This window comes from Mixophyes fleayi, chromosome 9, assembly GCF_038048845.1.
Source record: "Mixophyes fleayi isolate aMixFle1 chromosome 9, aMixFle1.hap1, whole genome shotgun sequence".
Taxonomy (NCBI): domain Eukaryota; kingdom Metazoa; phylum Chordata; class Amphibia; order Anura; family Limnodynastidae; genus Mixophyes; species Mixophyes fleayi.
In genome coordinates, this window is record NC_134410.1 from 60,330,790 (window position 1) to 60,350,311 (window position 19,522).

General features: G+C 37.7%; 1 protein-coding gene across 1 annotated transcript in view; it reads left to right on the forward strand.

Moving 5' to 3' along the window:
- ARHGEF9 (Cdc42 guanine nucleotide exchange factor 9) overlaps window positions 1-19,522 on the forward strand; it is a 288,329-nt gene that overhangs the window by 241,088 nt on the left and 27,719 nt on the right. The window contains 3 exon segments of the mRNA XM_075184406.1: window positions 1,156-1,335; window positions 8,195-8,427; window positions 13,778-13,907. Coding sequence (XP_075040507.1) covers window positions 1,156-1,335; window positions 8,195-8,427; window positions 13,778-13,907 — 543 coding nt within the window.

Consider the following 19,522-nt stretch of genomic DNA (forward strand, 5'->3'; position numbering starts at 1 on the left):
TGCACACATCTTTATACTCCCCGCAAAATTACTTAAATTCTTAGGCTGGTTAGAGGTACTGAAAACCCAACAACGTTTCTATACTCCCTATGAAATTAATGAAGTGGAAGGCCCTAATGTGGAATTAAGTTGGACTTTCTAGTGGCATTTTTATTGTTTCCACCATGCGTATTTTCTGGAGTATCTGCAATCCTGTGAAATGTAGGCACTGATTGATTTTATGGGAGTGGTTACCAAGATTGCGAAGTGGTTGAGTACCTTGCACATAGTGAGCCATTTGGTGCAATCTGGCAATAAGAAAACCAGTGCGTGCATGTGCTTTTGTGATGCACAAATTACCTTTATTGTTTGAATATAAGTACTGTATCTTTTAAGTTTAAAATATCATATGGTATACAATAAAAATGATTTTTTAAGGAGTCAAAACTAAATTGTCACTCATCTGCTCTATTGCCCTCATTTTCACATCTACTGTATATGATTGTTCCTATACCCTGCCCTATATATTGTATTCTGTACTTCAATATTCACCACACATATTCCCTCTTCATCCTCAGTGCCCTTCTCCAATGTTACTTATACAAAGAGGCCAATAAATCTTTCACCATATGCGTTTTGGTGGCTAAAATTTGTCTGTTAGTATTACTATAGTATTTTTGATCCCTAATTATACTGCAAGCTGTTTGATATACCCATTTTTATGCTCATTTTTTGCTTTGTTAATGTGCTTAAATTTTTTAAAAAAACTGTGTTGCCCTACTACCAGTGGCTCCATATAACTTTACATGTACATCTTATGTGTATACTTGAAGTTTAGCATGAGAATTATTTTGGTAAAATTAAGAACATTCTTACCAAGAATATTTATTTATAGAAGGGTTCATTTTGACCTATGCAGTTGACAGCTCTGACATTTAAAACTTAGAGAATCTACATATTAAATGTATGCATCCCAGGTTACAACACAGCACAGATGTGTTTTCATTTTAGCTAAAAATATATTCTGTAAGATATTTTATATCTCAAGCATTCATTATTATTATTGCAATAATCTTGTATTGTCTTGCTTTTGTATGTTATAGTATGTAATATTTTGTGTGCTTGTACTTATATATCCCTTTTTAATGTCATTCTCTCATTTTGCCTTCCTAACAGGGTTATTTAAAGCAGTGCAGGAAGCGGAGAGACATGTTCAGTGATGAGCAGTTGAAGGTCATCTTTGGGAACATTGAGGACATCTACCGGTTCCAGATGGGCTTTGTAAGAGACCTCGAGAAGCAGTACAATAATGAGGAGCCGCATCTCAGTGAAATAGGACCATGCTTTCTAGAACACGTAGGTGTAAACGGTCTGCAAGTGTCAGATCTTATTTTTTATTTTTTTGCTAAGCTAAATGATCAGTGAAGCTACACTGTGCCATCACAGTTAAAATTAATGGAGTCCAGTGATATTTTGGTTTGTAACTTTAAAGCTATTGTTTTAATAGAATGCAAATTCTTGAAAATGTGTGTTTAAGTTGTTTTATGCTGTTTTTTGATCACTGAAATTTGGTGAACCCTTCTCATCTAGAAGGGGATAATCATCTAGAAGAAAAAGCACTTTGATGTAAGGACTACTTTACAGTTCACCAACATAACTCTTCACAAATAGCATACAGTCTTTTGAAACCCAACATATTTAATTAGACAAGGTGTAAATATACACATTCACTAAAGGACTCTTTAACTCACTCTTTGTTCCATGAAAAAAACATGAACTCTGCTATCTAGAATTGCTCTTTAAGTGCTTCCTGCCTCTGTAGGGATACTACACACCATCCATCGCAGCTTCGTCAATCTATTACTCTTTTAGACAAAACACATTCATTTATTGCCTGGAGCAGGTGTAAGGGGATAATGGTCCACTCACTGATACTGAACTGGTTACATTGTTAAATGATGGATATTTTGTTTTCATATAATGTACAATCTCCATAGAACATTTCCTCCCCTGAGATCTGGCAAGCCTAGAGCACCCCAGCTTTGTTAGGGGACATGTTAGATTGGTAATATGTGCTGTGTGCCACTTGTACAAAGGCTGTTGTTTCCTGGAGGGTTTGTTTTTTCATTTATTTTGCACGTGAATATGTTTTGAATGCTAGTTAGCTGAAGGATTTTATAGCTTTTCAACCTTATTTGTGCATTAGCTGTCACAATAATGTAATGCAGAATTCAAAGGCATAACATTTGTTTCAGAATGCTGAACCTGGCAGAAAAGGGGTTAAAGATTTATACAGTTTTTGCTGCTGCTGGAAAGGGCTTTGAGTCTGCTTTCTTGACACTGCCTAAATGACAGCAGCTGAGCAGTAAAATGCGCCGGCCCAGCGTGCAGAATGAACATTACACTTCAGTTGACTAAATGCCCGAGGGTTTCAGCCTAGTTTAACGTGCTGTTACATAAGCCACACAGGTCTGGCCTTCATCATCTGTGAACATGTCAGGGAACGTCAAGAAAATTATAATTCCCCCTTTTTTAGATTTTTATCTACAATGAATAGATCGCTATTATGTAAGAGCTTTTTGGGCACAGTGCTGTTTTACAAGAGCAGTCTGTATTCACTGGCATGACACTTCACTTCTAAACACATGTGTATTCTCTGCCCCAATCCTCTATTGTCCAGTGATATGGTTTACACGCTCACCATAGTGCAAGCTGTCCAGAAAGCCATCTAATACATTATAGCACTTCTTAGAAAATGTTTCTTAGAAAAATATTTGAGGAAAGAGGTGACAGCTTCTTTGAATAGAGTTAATACATTTTTTCTTTCCTCTATGGGTCTGGTGATAGATCTGTGAAGCCTTCAGCAGAGATTGCATTAGAACTGATAAGAAAGTAGGGAAAGGATATTGGATTATAAAGAAGGAATGGTGGTGCAATAAATTCATGCATTGAGTGGATTTATTAACCATAAATCTGCAGAAATTCAATTTGTCGAATTATCATATATGATCCTTGTGACCTTAAATACATCATTTTATCTTCCTCTGTGTGACACATCGATTGTAAGTTCTGTGTGACATTTGTCAGATCTGAAGAATTAACTGTTATATTAATCATGGGTGCTAGTTTTCCATAAACTTCATGAGAGAGCTACACCTAGCCTATGGTTTTTATACCTTTGTCCTATTGGCCTAGAATCAATTTTTTTAGGTGGTGCCGATTCTATGTCATCTTCTCAGTGGTGGCTTAGAACAGAGATACTCAGTCAATGGGCTCTCACTACACTATTATTCATACTTCTTTTCCCAACAAAACACTTATAATTCTCCAATATATCCTCCAACCACTTGGTTTAGAATTCTACACTTCAGATTGCAATAAATACCATGGTCTTGTTCCTTTTTTATAAATATATATACAAATAAAATATTATATATATATATATATATATATATATATATATATATATATATATATATATTATATTATATATATAATGCCTCAAAATCCTAGCAAGTGACATTAAACAGTCAAAGCATCACCCTGCATTGACAAATACAGAACATCCCCTCATGCCAAGCTCACTTTATCTCCTGACAAACTTACATTGCTTCTTCTAAATAAGGGGAATTATAGTTTTCCTTGTAGCCCGTGTTACCTGGTCTACAGCCGTCTATTATAATCTCCTGCTATTATCATTTCACTGATTAATGATATTCTTTTAACAATGTTTTCAAAATTTCCTACAACAACTTTAGAATAATTGAAGTAGCTTATGGGAGGTGCAAATATGGCTTTTATAGATATTTGCAGGTCAGGTTCCATTATGGCCAAAAAAAAGGCAATATTAATATTTACTAGAAATATGTGGGCCATAGTGCAGAGATATGCCTCCAGCAATCTAGTTAGTATAGGCATAAACATTCTATACAAATAATGTATATGCTGCTCGCTCCATTGAGATAAGAGTTAAGAGGTCCTGTCAATTTTTAGAGAAATTGATTTGTGCCTTTTGCTAGTGTCAAATCTAAAATGCTCCTTACACCAGGTCTGATCTTTGGCACATGGTCTGCCTTGGCTTGAGAGTCAGACAGCACACATCTATTACAGGAATGTTTCAATGAGCAGAGATTGCTGTATGATTTCTGGACAATTTCCTTATGTTTTTAACCACCCCTCACAGGCTCCACACTGGGGCCCACAGCCTTCCCCCTTCTCAATCATTGGGTGTTGGGAGAAGCATATAATGCTTTGAAAAAAGCAATTCAGTATTTGAAGCTTGGTATAGGTTAATTTATATGTTGTTGTTATTAATATGTTGAAGAGTGATGTGTATAGGATGTCACAGAGGATTTACCCTGAATCAAGAATAAGTCAATATCTCCAGTTAAGAGATCGCACCTCATCCATTCAATACTGGCATCTTATGAACGATGAATCCTAAGTGGCTGCATAGAAGTCTATACAAGTTGCATTTCGCTTCTGTATTGGTCCTGTCGGTCCAGACAATAAATGCTTCTTATATGGAAAGGATGATAGAAGGAGGTGGTGTTTCCCAAATCAGTAGCCACATAGGATTATACTTAAACAATGATATCAAGGTGTTTGAAACAAGTCGAAGCAATAATAGGCAGTGCTAAACTGAGCTAAAGGAGGCAGTGGCTCTTAATGAGGGATCATTATGCCTCATTTTTCATCCTGATGAGACAGATTGCATATGCTGACAGAGGATACAGGCATTCAGGGACCGGACAGGTCAAAGCATTTGCATTTAATCAATGTGCCTCATTATGAGGTATTAGCTGAAAGTGGAGAGATAGATCATTCTCCTTAATATCATTGGACAACTCCGCTATTCTGCTATGAACCAGTGACCATCATGTGTTTCACATTTCATATTGTTCAAAGTATTAAGAGTTTATTTTCATTGGTATGTAGAGCAGATGTAAAAGAGCTAGCTATTGCCAATTTGTATGCTTTTTACTTCTGCAGTTTAAAACCAGAAATATGGCAGATGTGAGCAGCACAACTGTATGATAGTCATAGGTGACTACTATATTAGATTTATTGCTGCCTGCAATGTACACTAAGGGCTAGATTTACTAAGCTGCGGGTTTGAAAAAGTGGGGATGTTGCCTATAGCAACCAATCAGATTCTAGCTTTCATTTATTTAGTGCTTTCTACAAAATGACAGCTTGAATCTGATTGGTTGCTATAGGCAACATCCCCACTTTTTCAAACCCACAGCTTAGTAAATCTAGCACTAAGAGTGATGTAACAGTGGGAGAATTGTTATAAGTTTGTGGGTACCAGCAGCACAGAACAAGTTGTTATACATACTTGCATATACATTGGAACTTATACTACTACAGAAGGGAAATAGGGAACAAAAATATCTGGTAACATTTTCACATTATGTTCCTATGGACTTGGGTCAAAGGCCCAAATGGTTTCATCAATATATTTATTTCTTTATTTATATAGTGCAGTCATATTCTAGATCAGTGAGGGGCAATATGAAATAGCCATCAAAGGGGCTGCACTCTGGTATACCGCGGGACCTCCCTGCACTGGGCAGAGGATATCACATGATGTGAAAGTCGGCTCTAATAAGATCAGGAGCAGCCAGCTGGGAGCCCCAAGAAAAGGCTGCAGGTGGCCCGCGGGCCGTCTGTTGCCAACCACTGTTTTAGGTCATTAGAGTACAATTGGTGAGTTTTATTCAGGTACATCAGACCTCACCTCAGTGGAGTTTAGTATGTCATTTCTCTACCATCTATGCACACAAGCCAACATTTCAGGCACTGTTAGAGTCAGCAGTTAGTTAATCTACCAGAATGTCTGGACTGTGGAAGGAAACCAGGGTACCTGAAGGAAGCCTTCATTAATATGGACATACATATACATATACATATAGTGTCACAAGGCCTCAGCGCTACAAAGCACCAATGCTTTCCACTTTGCCACCAATCATGCAACATCGTAGCTGGTGACAAAGCAAGGGACACACGTGTGCAACCAAGAACAAACTGTGCAGGAGGAGCAATTAGAGTCAAGTTTTAATAGTGGTTAAAATATCAAAGTTAACAAGATAAAGTGGACAAAGATAAGATAAGGTTTACATCAGGGGTGTCCAACCTTTTAGCTTCCCTGGGCCACATTGGAAGACGACGAGTTGGTTTGGGCCGCACATAAGATACACTAACAATAACGATAGCTGATCATCCAAAAAAACATAGAAAACATAGTTAACATATATATATGAGAAAAAAAGTGATATATATATATATATATATATATATATATATATATATATACACTTTTTTTTCAAATCCCCCTATACTTACCTTTCAATCGCCCTGTTCAAAAAATCCTCTCTAGTTATTATACTATAATCACTTTTTGTATTGTTTCGATGCAATATCAATAAAGTGCATTTAAGCCAGGCATTGTATATCAGGGTGCCCTGACCAGGCCTGCGGTACCTGACATATACACCACTGTGACCCCAAATTGTGACCTGTTTTGCTAATTACACCACTATGTTAGCTAAGGAATAACAACTTATAATGGGCCAAAGAGAATAATATATAATGCCCCATTAGTATTACAAGTAGAAGTATGTAGCAGGGAGATAAGGTCCATGATGCTCCAGGACCAGGTGACTTTTATTCACTGGTCAGCGTCCCTTGAAATAATAAAAAAAATCCCCCTTAACTTACCTTTTAATCGGCTTGTTCGCCTGTCCTCTTCTCTTATTTTCTCCAATTTTGTGCTGCTGATTGTTCTTCTCGCGCGGGTGACACCTCTGTGCTGCGCTCCGCAATGGATGTTGGGTGTGATGACATCACGCCCGACATTCACTGCGAGCACCGCACGGAGGAGGAGAAAAGGGAGGGAGCCGGAGTACCAGCTGACGTGACCGTGTGACCGCAAGGTAAGTATTTTCTTTTCTTTTTTTTTTGCAGGATTTTTTTTTCCATTAACAGCGCTGCCCCCTTGCCACAACCAAAACTCCTTCTGGGCCACATTTACAGGCGTGCTGGGCCGCATGCGGCCCGCGGGTTGGACAACCCTGGTTTACATCATCTGACAACATGAATAGTACCTGTTAAAAGCACATTCTCTTGAAGTGTTTTTCTAATCGATTTTAATATACATATTGTGCCAAATTCCCAGGAACGGTGCTATGTTTAAGTATTTGTCGTTTGAAATCTTTGTTGCTGGAAATGTCCTTCTTTTTAATATTCTCCAATTGCACAGTAAAATTCCTCTTATTCTGCACATTGGATGAGATTATCACTACTCTTTTTCTGTAGAGTTTTTAATTTAAAATCTAATTTAACATCTAATTTAAGCCTATTATTTTACATGTAATAAAATTGCATAACAGTTTGTTGAATATGTTATGATGAGGTTTGAAGTGCAATAAAGTCTGCTAGGTCACTACCGCGAGGACTGGCAAGAAATTGCAGTGTTATCTTTATGCAGTTTCCCCATAGCCTCCAAATTACATCTGCTGGTGCAAAGTTGTAATTCTCTCCTTTTCAGGTAGGACAGCCTCGATTTTCCTGCTTAGCACAATATTACGGAGTCACACGCAGAGATTTTACAGCTTTGCAGTTGTTCTTGGGTGACAGGGATTTAGTTATTTAGTTTTCCAGTTTTGTTTGGTATGTGACTCGACCCACATTACTGTATTTACCATATACATTGTATTTATTTCTTCCTATTTAAGTTTGTTTTCCTTTTTTAATTGGTCTCTTAAAAATACTTATCTTTCCCAATAAAATAATGGAGGATAGGATATTAGCAAGACATGAGCATGGAGAGTCCGCTCACCTGGAGCATATTTATTCAAAGTAGCAAGAACAGCATCAACTTTAAGTAATGGCTTAACTAATGTGTCTGACCGCTCCACAATGCCACGTTAAAGGTAGCCACCATAGTTAGCACATGGCCTGAAGATCTACTAGAAAGCATTATTACATGATGATGCTAATAGGGCACCAACATACTTCAAAATGTACTGCAAGAAGGAAACAAAATGACATCTATGAAATTGAACATATACTTGTTAATATACTAGAAAGGGGGGCAGTCATAAACCATAGTATTGCAGGCCCATGATATAAGAGCTTTCTAAAATGCCATTAGGTTCTTCCTTGTTTGTTGTGTGATAATTACATCTCTACTTTCTAATTCCTCCTGCAGCAAGATGGGTTCTGGATTTACTCAGAGTACTGCAATAACCACTTGGATGCCTGCATGGAGCTCTCCAAGCTGATGAAGGACGGCAGGTACCAGCATTTCTTTGAAGCATGCCGACTACTGCAGCAAATGATCGATATTGCTATTGACGGTTTCCTTCTGACACCTGTGCAGAAGATCTGCAAGTACCCGCTTCAGCTGGCTGAACTACTGAAGTACACAGCGCAGGACCACAGGTATAAGTCACCACTATTTTACCAGTCAGTGTCCTCATCCAGTTGTCAGTACCATATGTAATTACAGACAAAAGAATTGGGGTCTGATTTGTTCACCCCTCTGCTCAACAACATGGGAGTGTGAATAAAAATGTGTTTATACAAAGGCTTAATGATATTTATGTATTACTCTTCTAGCGATTTTCCTATTTAAATATCACATTTCACTTTAAATCTCACATTTTTTTCTATTTTGCTTAAGTAACATGTATCTGTTCTACGCATTGTAAAGGGAAAGGTTGATGTGCCAGGCCAATGATGCTGAGCAATCTTTCACCGTCCCATTGTAGCAGCTGAGCATTTAGTTACCTAGAAATGGGAATCCTGCAGCCTTATCAGTAATACTTTATCCCAGCTAACATATCAATGTGCGTAGCCCTCACAGAGGTTTCTACTATCTCTGCCATTCATTAGGAGTCAGCGCTGGCCTCTAGTTAATCATACACCAATGGCAGCTGCCCTGATGCATTCCTCTAATTAACGAGCTTTGAAGCCCAGTGGAATAAAATGAATACATAAGGTTGAAATCAATAACTTGGCTGCAGTATCTTTCCTTGAGAAGATGGATTACCCTTCGCACAGCTCACAAAGCAGATGCCTTTTGTCTCTCTTTATTATAAAGCAAGAGAGCAGAAATACAATGTGAGAGGTGCATCTTGTGCTTATTACTTTTCCTGTCTTACATGGGGCTACCTTTCTTCATTGTATTTTATTTATTGATGATTACAGCTCTGCTACTTGTAATAGTTCTGCTAAAATCTGCCCAAAGCGATCATCTACTGTCAGTTACTACTGCTGCTTGGCCACAGAAGTACGGATACTAGTATTTGCTGTGTGTTAATAGCCGGATTCTTGGCAGTCAGTGGGAATCCCTCCCACGTGGCATAATGCATCTTTTTGTAGCCAATCAAAGCAAAACATTGGTATTCTCACAGAAGCTGACTTGTTTTTTTTACAAATACAACACAAATCTTGATATATAGCATCATGACATTTCTCAGTCAGCAACTCTTAAAGTAATAGTAATTTCTGCTACATATTTTATAACTAACCTTTACCGTTTTAAAATAGGATTTTCTCTGTTTTGTGTGAAAAAAGTAGAAGAGGGTTACTATAAGCGAAAGAAGTGTATATATAAAGAGCAAACCTCCCCAGTACTACTTTATGTATGTCTGCGCTGGTCTGGTCTGATGGCTGTAGGGCCGAAAGATCAATGATTTAATATGAAAAGCCGTCTCAGATTGAATGGGACATGTGTAATAGAGGCTGAAATGATGAACTGAGGGACTCGACAGCAGTGACAGGTCATTCTTCTTAACAGTTCTCTGCTACATATTCTCCTTCTCCAAAGTGTCAGCAGTAAGTAATGTTTAGATTAAAAACCGCACTGTTGTGGTGGAGTTTACTGGTCATCATTTAGTAGGCTGGAGTGGTGACATTAGTGGGACGTTGCTATTATTTGTTACCACTGTTCATATCTAGGTATATAAATGATGCAGCCTGATGGCTTATTTAATAATCTTAAACAATTAATCAGGTCTCATCATTCGTATAATGACATATAGGGGTAAATTTATCAAAATGCAGGTTTGAAAAAGTGGAGATGTTGCCTATAGCAACCGATCAGATTCTAGTTGTCATTTTGTAGAATGTACTAAATTAATGATAGCTAGAATCTGATTGGTTGCTATAGATAACATTGCCACTTTTTCAAACCCACAGCTTGATAAATTTAGCCCATAGACTTGAAGCTTTGCAGCAAATAACATAGTGAAAAGAGCACAGAGAATATATGCTGTAATATACGTAAACCAGACAGACATTTCCTTTATTAGTTTGACTTGCATTTGAGGAAATGTATGATCAAATATAATATTTTATTGGTTGCCATGGGATTCATTACATATCTGCTATTATGTAGTGTTATGGCATAAGATCCATGGTGTCTTACTTTGCTTCAATGCTAAAACTGTAATGTTTAAACTATTCCGAGATAGAGCAGATGGAAATGTACAATAAAAAAGGTATCACAGCTTCTATCAAAACAGACTGGTCATTTGTAAGTGTGAATTTAGGTCTCCTGTCTAAATAGACTCCAATCCACAGTGTACCTGCCAGGATGCATCTATCTTGATAATGAGATCTTATAAGGTAGAAACAGTAGAATAAAAATTGGATAATTATATTTCTACAGTATGCTTTCAATGCTGTGGTGTTTAAACAATTTTCAAAAAGTGTTATATTATTACTTTGTTTGTGAATGTTGAAGAAATATTTGCAAAAAATTTAGCCAATAGATTGGGCAAAGTATTGCCCTCACTAGTACATCCTGACCAAGTAGGCTTTGTACCCAATCGACAGGCTTTAGATAATACCAGAAGACTTATCGATCTTATTCATTATGCTAACTGTTCTGCCCTTCCTGTTCTGATGGTGGCCTTAGATGCTGAAAAAGCATTTGATCGAATAGCCTGGCCATTTATGCAGCAAGTACCGGTGGGCATGGGAATCCAGGGGGCTTTTTGTAGGGACATCTCAGCCTTATACTATAACCCTTCGGCCGTGGTCCTGAATGGCTATTAATCCTTGTCTTTCTCAATCCAAAATGGCACCCGCCAGGGCTGCCCTCTGTTGCGCTTGCTTTTCTCCCTCATCATGGAGCCTCTAGCGGCTCGAGTCCGACTTAACTCAGATAATTTTGGGATCAAAATATCTACACACGAGCATAAGATTGCTCTTTACGCAGATGATGTCATTCTGACTGTAACCAACCCCCACATATCTCTACCTAACTTATTCCAAGAAATAGAAAAATAGAGCTCACTTTCCAATTACAAATAAATACAGATAAATCTGAAGTATTAGACTTGAATATGACACCAACTTCCTTCCAAACACTTAAAACAAATTATCAATTCCGCTGGCAAACATGGACACTTAAATATTTAGGGATCTATCTAATGAAAACATACCCTCAACCCCACGCAGTCAACATCCCCCGTCTTTAAGTTTTCATTAACTCAGACATCAGCCGTTGGACTAAACACCTTATATCTTGGTTTGGCCGCATCGCCCCTTTCAAGATGAATATCCTCCCTAGACTACTATATATTTGGCAAACACTACCTATACACATACCCAACCATATTATGACTAATTTACAACAGACCCTAACTAAATTTATATGGCCTGGACTTAAACCCAAAATCTGCATCCTCCACAGACATCAAACTTCAGAAGGACTTGGTGTTCCACACCTACGGAAATACTACCTAGCCATTCACTTTTCCCAGTGCATTACATGGCATTCACCTCCCTACCAGCGACGCAGATTGAATCAGATTTACTAATTTTTTTTTCACCCTATGGACAACTCCAAAACAGAGACCCCCCTCAATCTCCCAAACCCCCACAATTAAATTTGCTCTTTCAATTTGGGACCATGCCGCACGTATTTTATCAATCACTCTCTGGCCACTCACTATTATCCACTCTGTGAAACTCAACCTCCTTCCCTCCAGGCCAGAGCCACCGTTTGTTTCATCATTGGACGAAATATAATACATTTTTATATTTATTCGCCTGGGATCCTGCTCCCATGTGAGTTTTCCCCACATTTGAAGCTCTCAGCATTCATTAACCATCCCCAAACAACTCTTTTACCAATACCTACAACTCAGACATTTCTTTAACTCACTCAAACTTCCTCTGGCCTCGGGCCAGTGCTCACCTTTTGAAACCCTCTGCCGTAGTTCCCTCTCTCAGAAAGGTCTAATCTTAACTATATATCAAATTCTGCTACGACACAATCAACCTCTCAAAGACCCACACAAACTTGCTTGGGAAAAAGACACGGGTGAGACCCTGGATCCGAAAGAATGGTCCAAAATTAAATCAAACTTGGCAAAAACATCAATCTCAGTCAAAATTAAAGAAAACGCCTATAAAATGTATTATTGATAGTATTGGGTCCCCACAAGTATCCACTCTATGTTCCCTATATCCTCTGATCTCTGCTGGCGAGACTGTGGTCATGGAGGCACCCTGCTGCACATATGGTGGTCCTGCCCAAAAATACGCCCTTTCTGGAGAGCTATCCACACGCTTATAATATGCACAACTGACGTTAACAATCCTGATACAGCACTATGCACACTTCTGCCTAGACCTATCTCTAACATTTCTTACCCTACTCAAAAACTGATACGCCATATCCTTAACACTGCAAATTGCATAATCGCAGCTGGTTAGAAACAACCTACTGCACCCTCGATATCAGAGACTATCCAAAATATATGGGCAATTTATCGTATGGAGAGCATAATGGCCAGATTACATGACACTCCAACTAATTTTCGTAACGTATGGACTCCCTGGACAAATTATTATGACACGTTCCCTTCCATGTCCATCCTTACTACGGGATACTGACACCTCCCCCTTAGCTTAGATAAGCCACTTGATAGCTACTAATTAAACTCACTTTTCTCTCCCTCTTTAATCCTCCCCCTTAGTTTGTCTCCCCACAACTTTACTCAGAGGTATTATATAACATTGAATATTTTGTCTTCATGCTTTGATATTTACCAATGTCATACCTATATAATTATTGGTTTATTTATATTGTATTTTTGCCTTTGAAAATCCAATAAAATATTAAAAAAAGAAAAAAAAAAAGAAAAAAGAAAAGGTGCTTATAGGAGACGGAGGTTGTAGTGGCCAAACGCTTCGATGTAGCGTGATCATGCCCCCTTTGTGGCATCACACACATGGTTCTGTTTAGAAACAACCAAATGTTGGGAAGCATGGATAAACAGATGCCCTGCTGTAAAGTACTTGCAGGAATGGAATCATTTGAGATATTTTTCAATGTTTATTAAGTTGAGGCTAAAAATATATCTAATTTGGGGCTAGAGGTAGCTTTATAAAATTAGATGCTCTACAAAATATATGTGTGTGTATGTATTTGACAAGAGGTAATTGAAATAGGGTAATATTTGTAGGATAGCTAAATGCAATATATTGTTCTTAGTGTTTATCACCCAATTTATTACATGAGTTTTTTTTTTTTCTTTTGAACATTTGAATTGTAGCACTATGAGAAAAAATACCTTTGTGTCTATAGGTATTTCAACATCAGTAGACTGTGTATTAGATGATGTGGTGCTGTGCCATGGGCCACTTTATTTCCCTAGCTCTCCATGCCAAATATTGCCAATTCTCCCCTGCAAAAGCAATACATTGGGCCCATAAAATACTATATCCTCTTGCCCACACCTAAATGTGTTGTGTGTTGCTTTTATATCCACAGCGATTACAGGTATGTGGCAGCAGCTCTCGCTGTCATGAGGAATGTCACTCAACAGATCAATGAGCGGAAGAGGAGACTGGAAAATATTGACAAAATCGCGCAATGGCAAGCATCAGTCCTGGACTGGGAGGTGAGGAAGATGGCTTTCTACATTTATTTGTGGGATTAAAAGGCAGAGTAACAGTTTATCTATCTATTGGAAATTTGCTTTCTTGCAACTGGGTTGTAGATTAGAACCATTTAGTGGACATCACTATCCAAATGAAAGCAATGCTTTAATATAGAGAAAACAAAATCTTTCCAGTTCATGTTTATTCAAAGCAAGATTTCACTTCATTTTATAACCTTTTTTGTGTATGCAAAACTGCACTTGGTAACATTTTATCACAATGTTCCTTCTATTCTCTCAGCATATTAAATGGCCAAAAAGGCTGAGCCTGCACTGTGAGATTAACATTCATAATCTCAAACTTATCGATAAATAGATATAATTCCTAAACTTTCACAGCTATCCAGAGTACACTATAAGCCATAACAAACTATGCACTAAACATAAAAATCACAAAACAAAACACAGGCAGGCTATAATGATGTTAGGATTAATACACAGTTATTTTGTTTAATATTTGGTTAATAAAAGAGACCCAATAGACACCAGCAGGAAGTAAACAGATTAATAGAAGGGCTATTTATGTCCTTCCAAGAGATGGAAACAAACTTTGGAAGTTTGGATTTATGTAAAGATGTAAATGGAATTAATGCCTGTACGTAGTATTGATCTGCAGACTGTGCTACCATATGTATTTATTAGGCATAATATGGTTCTGGAAATTAGTAATTCATGTGGCTTGGCACGTGGTATGCAGGTTCTCAAGTAAGATGGCAAATGATCACAGGATTTGGTGGTGTCATATCAAGTCATTGCATATTGCTGTATATTCTGGTCTACTACTGTTGTCCCAAACACTCGCTGGTTGTTCTGATTTGCATTTAATACAGAATATATATCACCAACACGAAGATAAGCTATTTTCTAGCAATAAACATTTTTATAGTATAGTCTGCCTTCAGTCATTCCTTAAGAGTTATGTGAGATTTAAAACCTTTTATAAGAATCTATTTGAGAGGCATCTGTAAATCTAAGGAATTAGAGATATATCCATTATTGTACAGGAGGGAAGAGGTGACCCTGATAGAGAGCTGTCACATCTGATAGCACTGGAGCTGCTTGATTGATATTCTTAAATTACAGATCTTTTCATTTCCAGGGGTCACCCAGTTCACTCTCCTGTTTTATATAGCTATATTTAACTACCTTAAATGACACGGGAAGATGATGATATGCCTATCCGATGATCAATTTGCGCATGTTCAATTCAGTTTTCCATTAGTAAATGTAATTTATATGCAGTTTGGAAATTTGTTTGGTCTGCAGCATGTAAGTAGTGTATAATAAGGATAACTTGATGTATTTAGCATCCAACACACAAGAGATAGTAATACTGTAATAAGGTCCTTTTCATTTATTTTTTTATTGACATTGAGTGGTGTTACCAATTATAGTCATTTACTGACATAAATAAGGGAATAACATATATCTTAATTACTATCAGGAAATTACAAGTGACAGGAGTTACACTACCATTTCAAAGCAGGGCCTCAGGTTGGTTACTTTTCTACAATGCATAAAGATTCAAGGTGACTCATAATATCTTTATTACCTTGTAGAAGTATGTAACGTGTCATATGAGTTATGAGAGCATTCCTTATTCTGATACTGAAGTTTTCCCACTATTCACAAATTCTACCATTCTGACATTACATACATTAAAGTGCAGCAGTTATTTAGGGGTAATGTATCCTCTATTGTAGCCTATAAAGCTGTTTGAAGTTTCTTGACCATAATGTATTTGTTATATTTGAAATATAAACCTTTTTTAATCAAATTCACCTAAAAGGTAAGATTCAATTAAGTATATTAATGGCAAAAGGATTAAAAAAGATAATATAGGACCCCTAAGAAGTGAGATGGGTGAATTGATAAATGATACTAAGGAAAAAGCAGAGGTATTAAACACTTTCTTTTCTTCAGTATTTACTAGAGAGGAACAAATGGTAGAAGTAATACATAAAAATGGAAATTAAACCATACCATTAATTAATACTTGCTTGTCAGAGGAAGAAATTCCAAAGGCGACTGAAGAATATTAAGATAAATAAAGCTCCAGGTCCAGATGGCATACACCCAAGGGTCCTTATGGAGCTAAACTCAGAAATAGCTAGAGCGCTATTCTTAATTTTCAGAGATTCAATCTCATCAGGCTTAGTACCAAGGGATTGGCGAATAGCAGATGGGGTTCCGTTGTTTATAAAGGGGACGAGATCACAACCAGAGAATTATAGACCTGTAAGCCTGACATCAATAGTGGGGAAACTACTGGAAGGTATATTAAGGGATAATATTCAGGATTACTTGGTGCACAATAAGATTATTAGTGGGAATCAACATGGATTTGTGAGGGATAGGTCATGTCAAACTAATCTAATTAGTTTCTACGAGGAAGTTAGTGGGAACTTAGACCAGGGCAGCACAGTAGATGTGTTCTACTTAGATTTTGCAAAGGCCTTCGGTACAGTGCCACACAAGAGGTTGGTTTACAAAATAAGGGAACTGGGTCTAGGAAACATTATTTGTACTTGATCGAAAACTGGTTAGAGAATAGGGAACAGAGAGTTGTGATAAATGGAACATTTTCTAATTGGTCAAAAGTTTTAAGTGGAGTACCTCAAGGTTCCGTGCTGGGACCACTCCTTTTTAATATATTTAATAATGACCTTGGTGATGGTTTAGAGAGCAAAGTTTCTATTTTTGCAGATGACACTAAACTCTGTAAGGTAATAAAATCAAAGCAAGATGTAGATTCTCTACAGAGGGACTTAAATAAACTGTAGGATTGGGCAGCCAAATGAAATATGAGGTTTAATATAGATAAATGTAAGGTTATGCATTTAGGGATCAAAAACAAGAACGCAATCTATAAATTAAATGGAATTCATTAAGGAGAATCTAAATTGGAAAAGGACTTGGGAGTGCTCGTAGACAGTAGACTTAGCAATAGTGCTCAATGTCAAGCTGCAAGGGCAAATAAACTATTGGCATGCATAAAAAGGGGCATAGATGCAAGGGAAGACAGTGTAATTTTGCCACTGTATAAATCATTGGTAAGACCTTATCTTGAATATGCAGTACAGTTCTGGGCACCACGCTATCAGAGCTATCTAAGAGAAGATATGATTACATATACAAATACATTAAGGGTCAATACAGAGAACTTTCTTGGGAACTTTTTATCCCAAGTACTATACACAGGAGTCACGGTCACCCCCTAAGGTTAGAGGAGAGGAAATTTCACAATCAGCAAAGGAAGGGGTTCTTTATAGTGAGGTCAGTCAAGATATGGAATTCATTGCCAGGGAAGGTTATGATGGCAGATTCAATAGATATGTTTAAGAAACGGTTAGACAAATTTTTAGCGGAAAAGTATATCCAGGGATACGACCGTTAATTAAAATGAAGGATAGTACTGGATATAGGGTAAAAATAAGACTGCAATATTGGGTCTGGGGGGATTTTCACAATTGTAACAGATTGGCGGTTGGTTACTCTGGATCAATTTCAAATATAAGTGCAGGATCGCAGGAAATCCAAATAGGTTGAACTTGATGGACTGGTTTCTTTTTTCAACCTCATCAACTATGTTACTATGTTAATTATGTAAAATGAACATGGTGGAAAAAATGTTTACAATTTAGTACTTTATGTATTCAGTGTTTTCAGTGTGTTTTTTTTACAAAGGCAAGAATTACCTTTTACGCTTGCCTGAATAGAACAAATTGCACTGTGGGAAAGGGAGGAACACTGGCAGTAAGTAGGGAAATGGCAGCTGTTATTTTGCTAGTCCACACATATTCTGCTGATTCCATAATTCTAAATAAGTTTAATTTGACAGAATGTATACTGTAAGTAGAGACAATACGCACACAGATATGAGGAGCATTTCAGCAGCTGTGAAGGGATCAACATGTACAATAGCTTTACTGTCAGTGAGTTCACAACTGCATTTATAATTTATATTGCACAGAAATGTGTAAGTATATTATTGTGTAATATATAGTGTATAATGTGTCACTTACTGTAGATTTTCAGAATATTTGAAGTCACCTTTTGTATTGAACATTTACTGTGTACTGTCTGGAATTTCACGCTCTCCTCTGATATTCTATATAATATAATTTGTATACCTTGGGTTTCTAATTTGGCTCAGCAGCATATTAGGAACATTTTAAAGGAAAACAAATGCAGGCAGCCCATAGACCCAGCCCAAGGTAGCCCACTATGGGATCGGACCACATGCCCTCCTTCCTCCCAGCCGATTGGTCGAATATATTGATAGCACAGTTAGAGTGACCAGAGATTTTTTAAGGAAGGGTAAAGCAGTGACTTTTGCCATTTATTGTAAAGGTAACATGAAATCATTTCAGCGGTTTCCTCCTGATTTTTTTGTTCAAACAACATGTACACTTACACCTTTCCTACTGTAGGATGTGTTTCAAAACAAAGGTTACAGGGTTAATATGCCAACCAGTGTGGAATAATTTTCCCCTTGGAAGACCCCAGCATCTCCAGGCTTGTATATATGACGTGTTCCCAGCGGCATCTGTTATCTGACTAAGCCAGTCCCCTCTAAATAAGGAGTCACAGCTGTGTGCTTCAGTGCGCCCCGAATAATCCTCCGCAGAGCTGATAGGCAGCAGTGACTGGCAGCTGAGAGACCCGGAGAACCTAATTGAAACAAAATTAAATACTCTGCTGCAGAAGCAAGTTCAACAGACGGACGTTATTGGTTGCCTTGTCTTAGGCTGATTGTATTAACACCATGTTGTGTGGCAGTAATTTACTATTCTCAATTTCTATGTCACTTTCAACCAACTGCTTATTTTCTAGATGTGTTCTGTGATTTCCCTTGCAACATAGGGGCGGCAAGGAGTAAAGTGTCTGATATGTTATTTGTCCAGTGGTAGAGTGAGTGCTTTCCTTGAACCCCTTTTATACATCCACAATACAGTCCCTAAAGCAAAATACAGAGATCAATGATTAGTCAACAACGGCTGAATTATCCTTGAGCTGAACCGTCATTTCCAGCAGCAAAAAGGTTAACTAGTTTTGTGCATAATAGAAAAACTGCCTACATAGCTGTCAACTCAGATGCTTTCATGTGTGTTCAGATTCTCCAGTAAGGCATTGAAACTCACATTTAAAAGTCCTTTTTTCATGCCTTCTCACATCAAACGCTGGTCTGAAAACCGTGCATCGTGCCGCTAAGATGCTGTTCTGGAGACAGGGCCAGCTTGATCAGCAAATCTCTTGAGGAAAATAAAGTCAGAGACTACAACAGGGTTTTCAAACAACAGAAAGCATCAAAAAGGGAGCCTGGTGGAAAAAAAAGGCGCTGCTTTTGCTTTCCCTCCCATCTGATCTCCCCCTCGCCTGCAGTGCTAATCAGTCTGTGAGTCCCTAATTAGAACACAGCTATGCCACTCACTAAATCAGGAATTACTGCACCCACTCCACAAGTAAATAACTCCCTTTCATGCAATGTGGCTGAACAGTGTTATTAGCAATCGAAATCTTCTAATGATTTAGTTCTTTGTATTTACCAAGCCTGTTACTACCGAGGCGTTGAT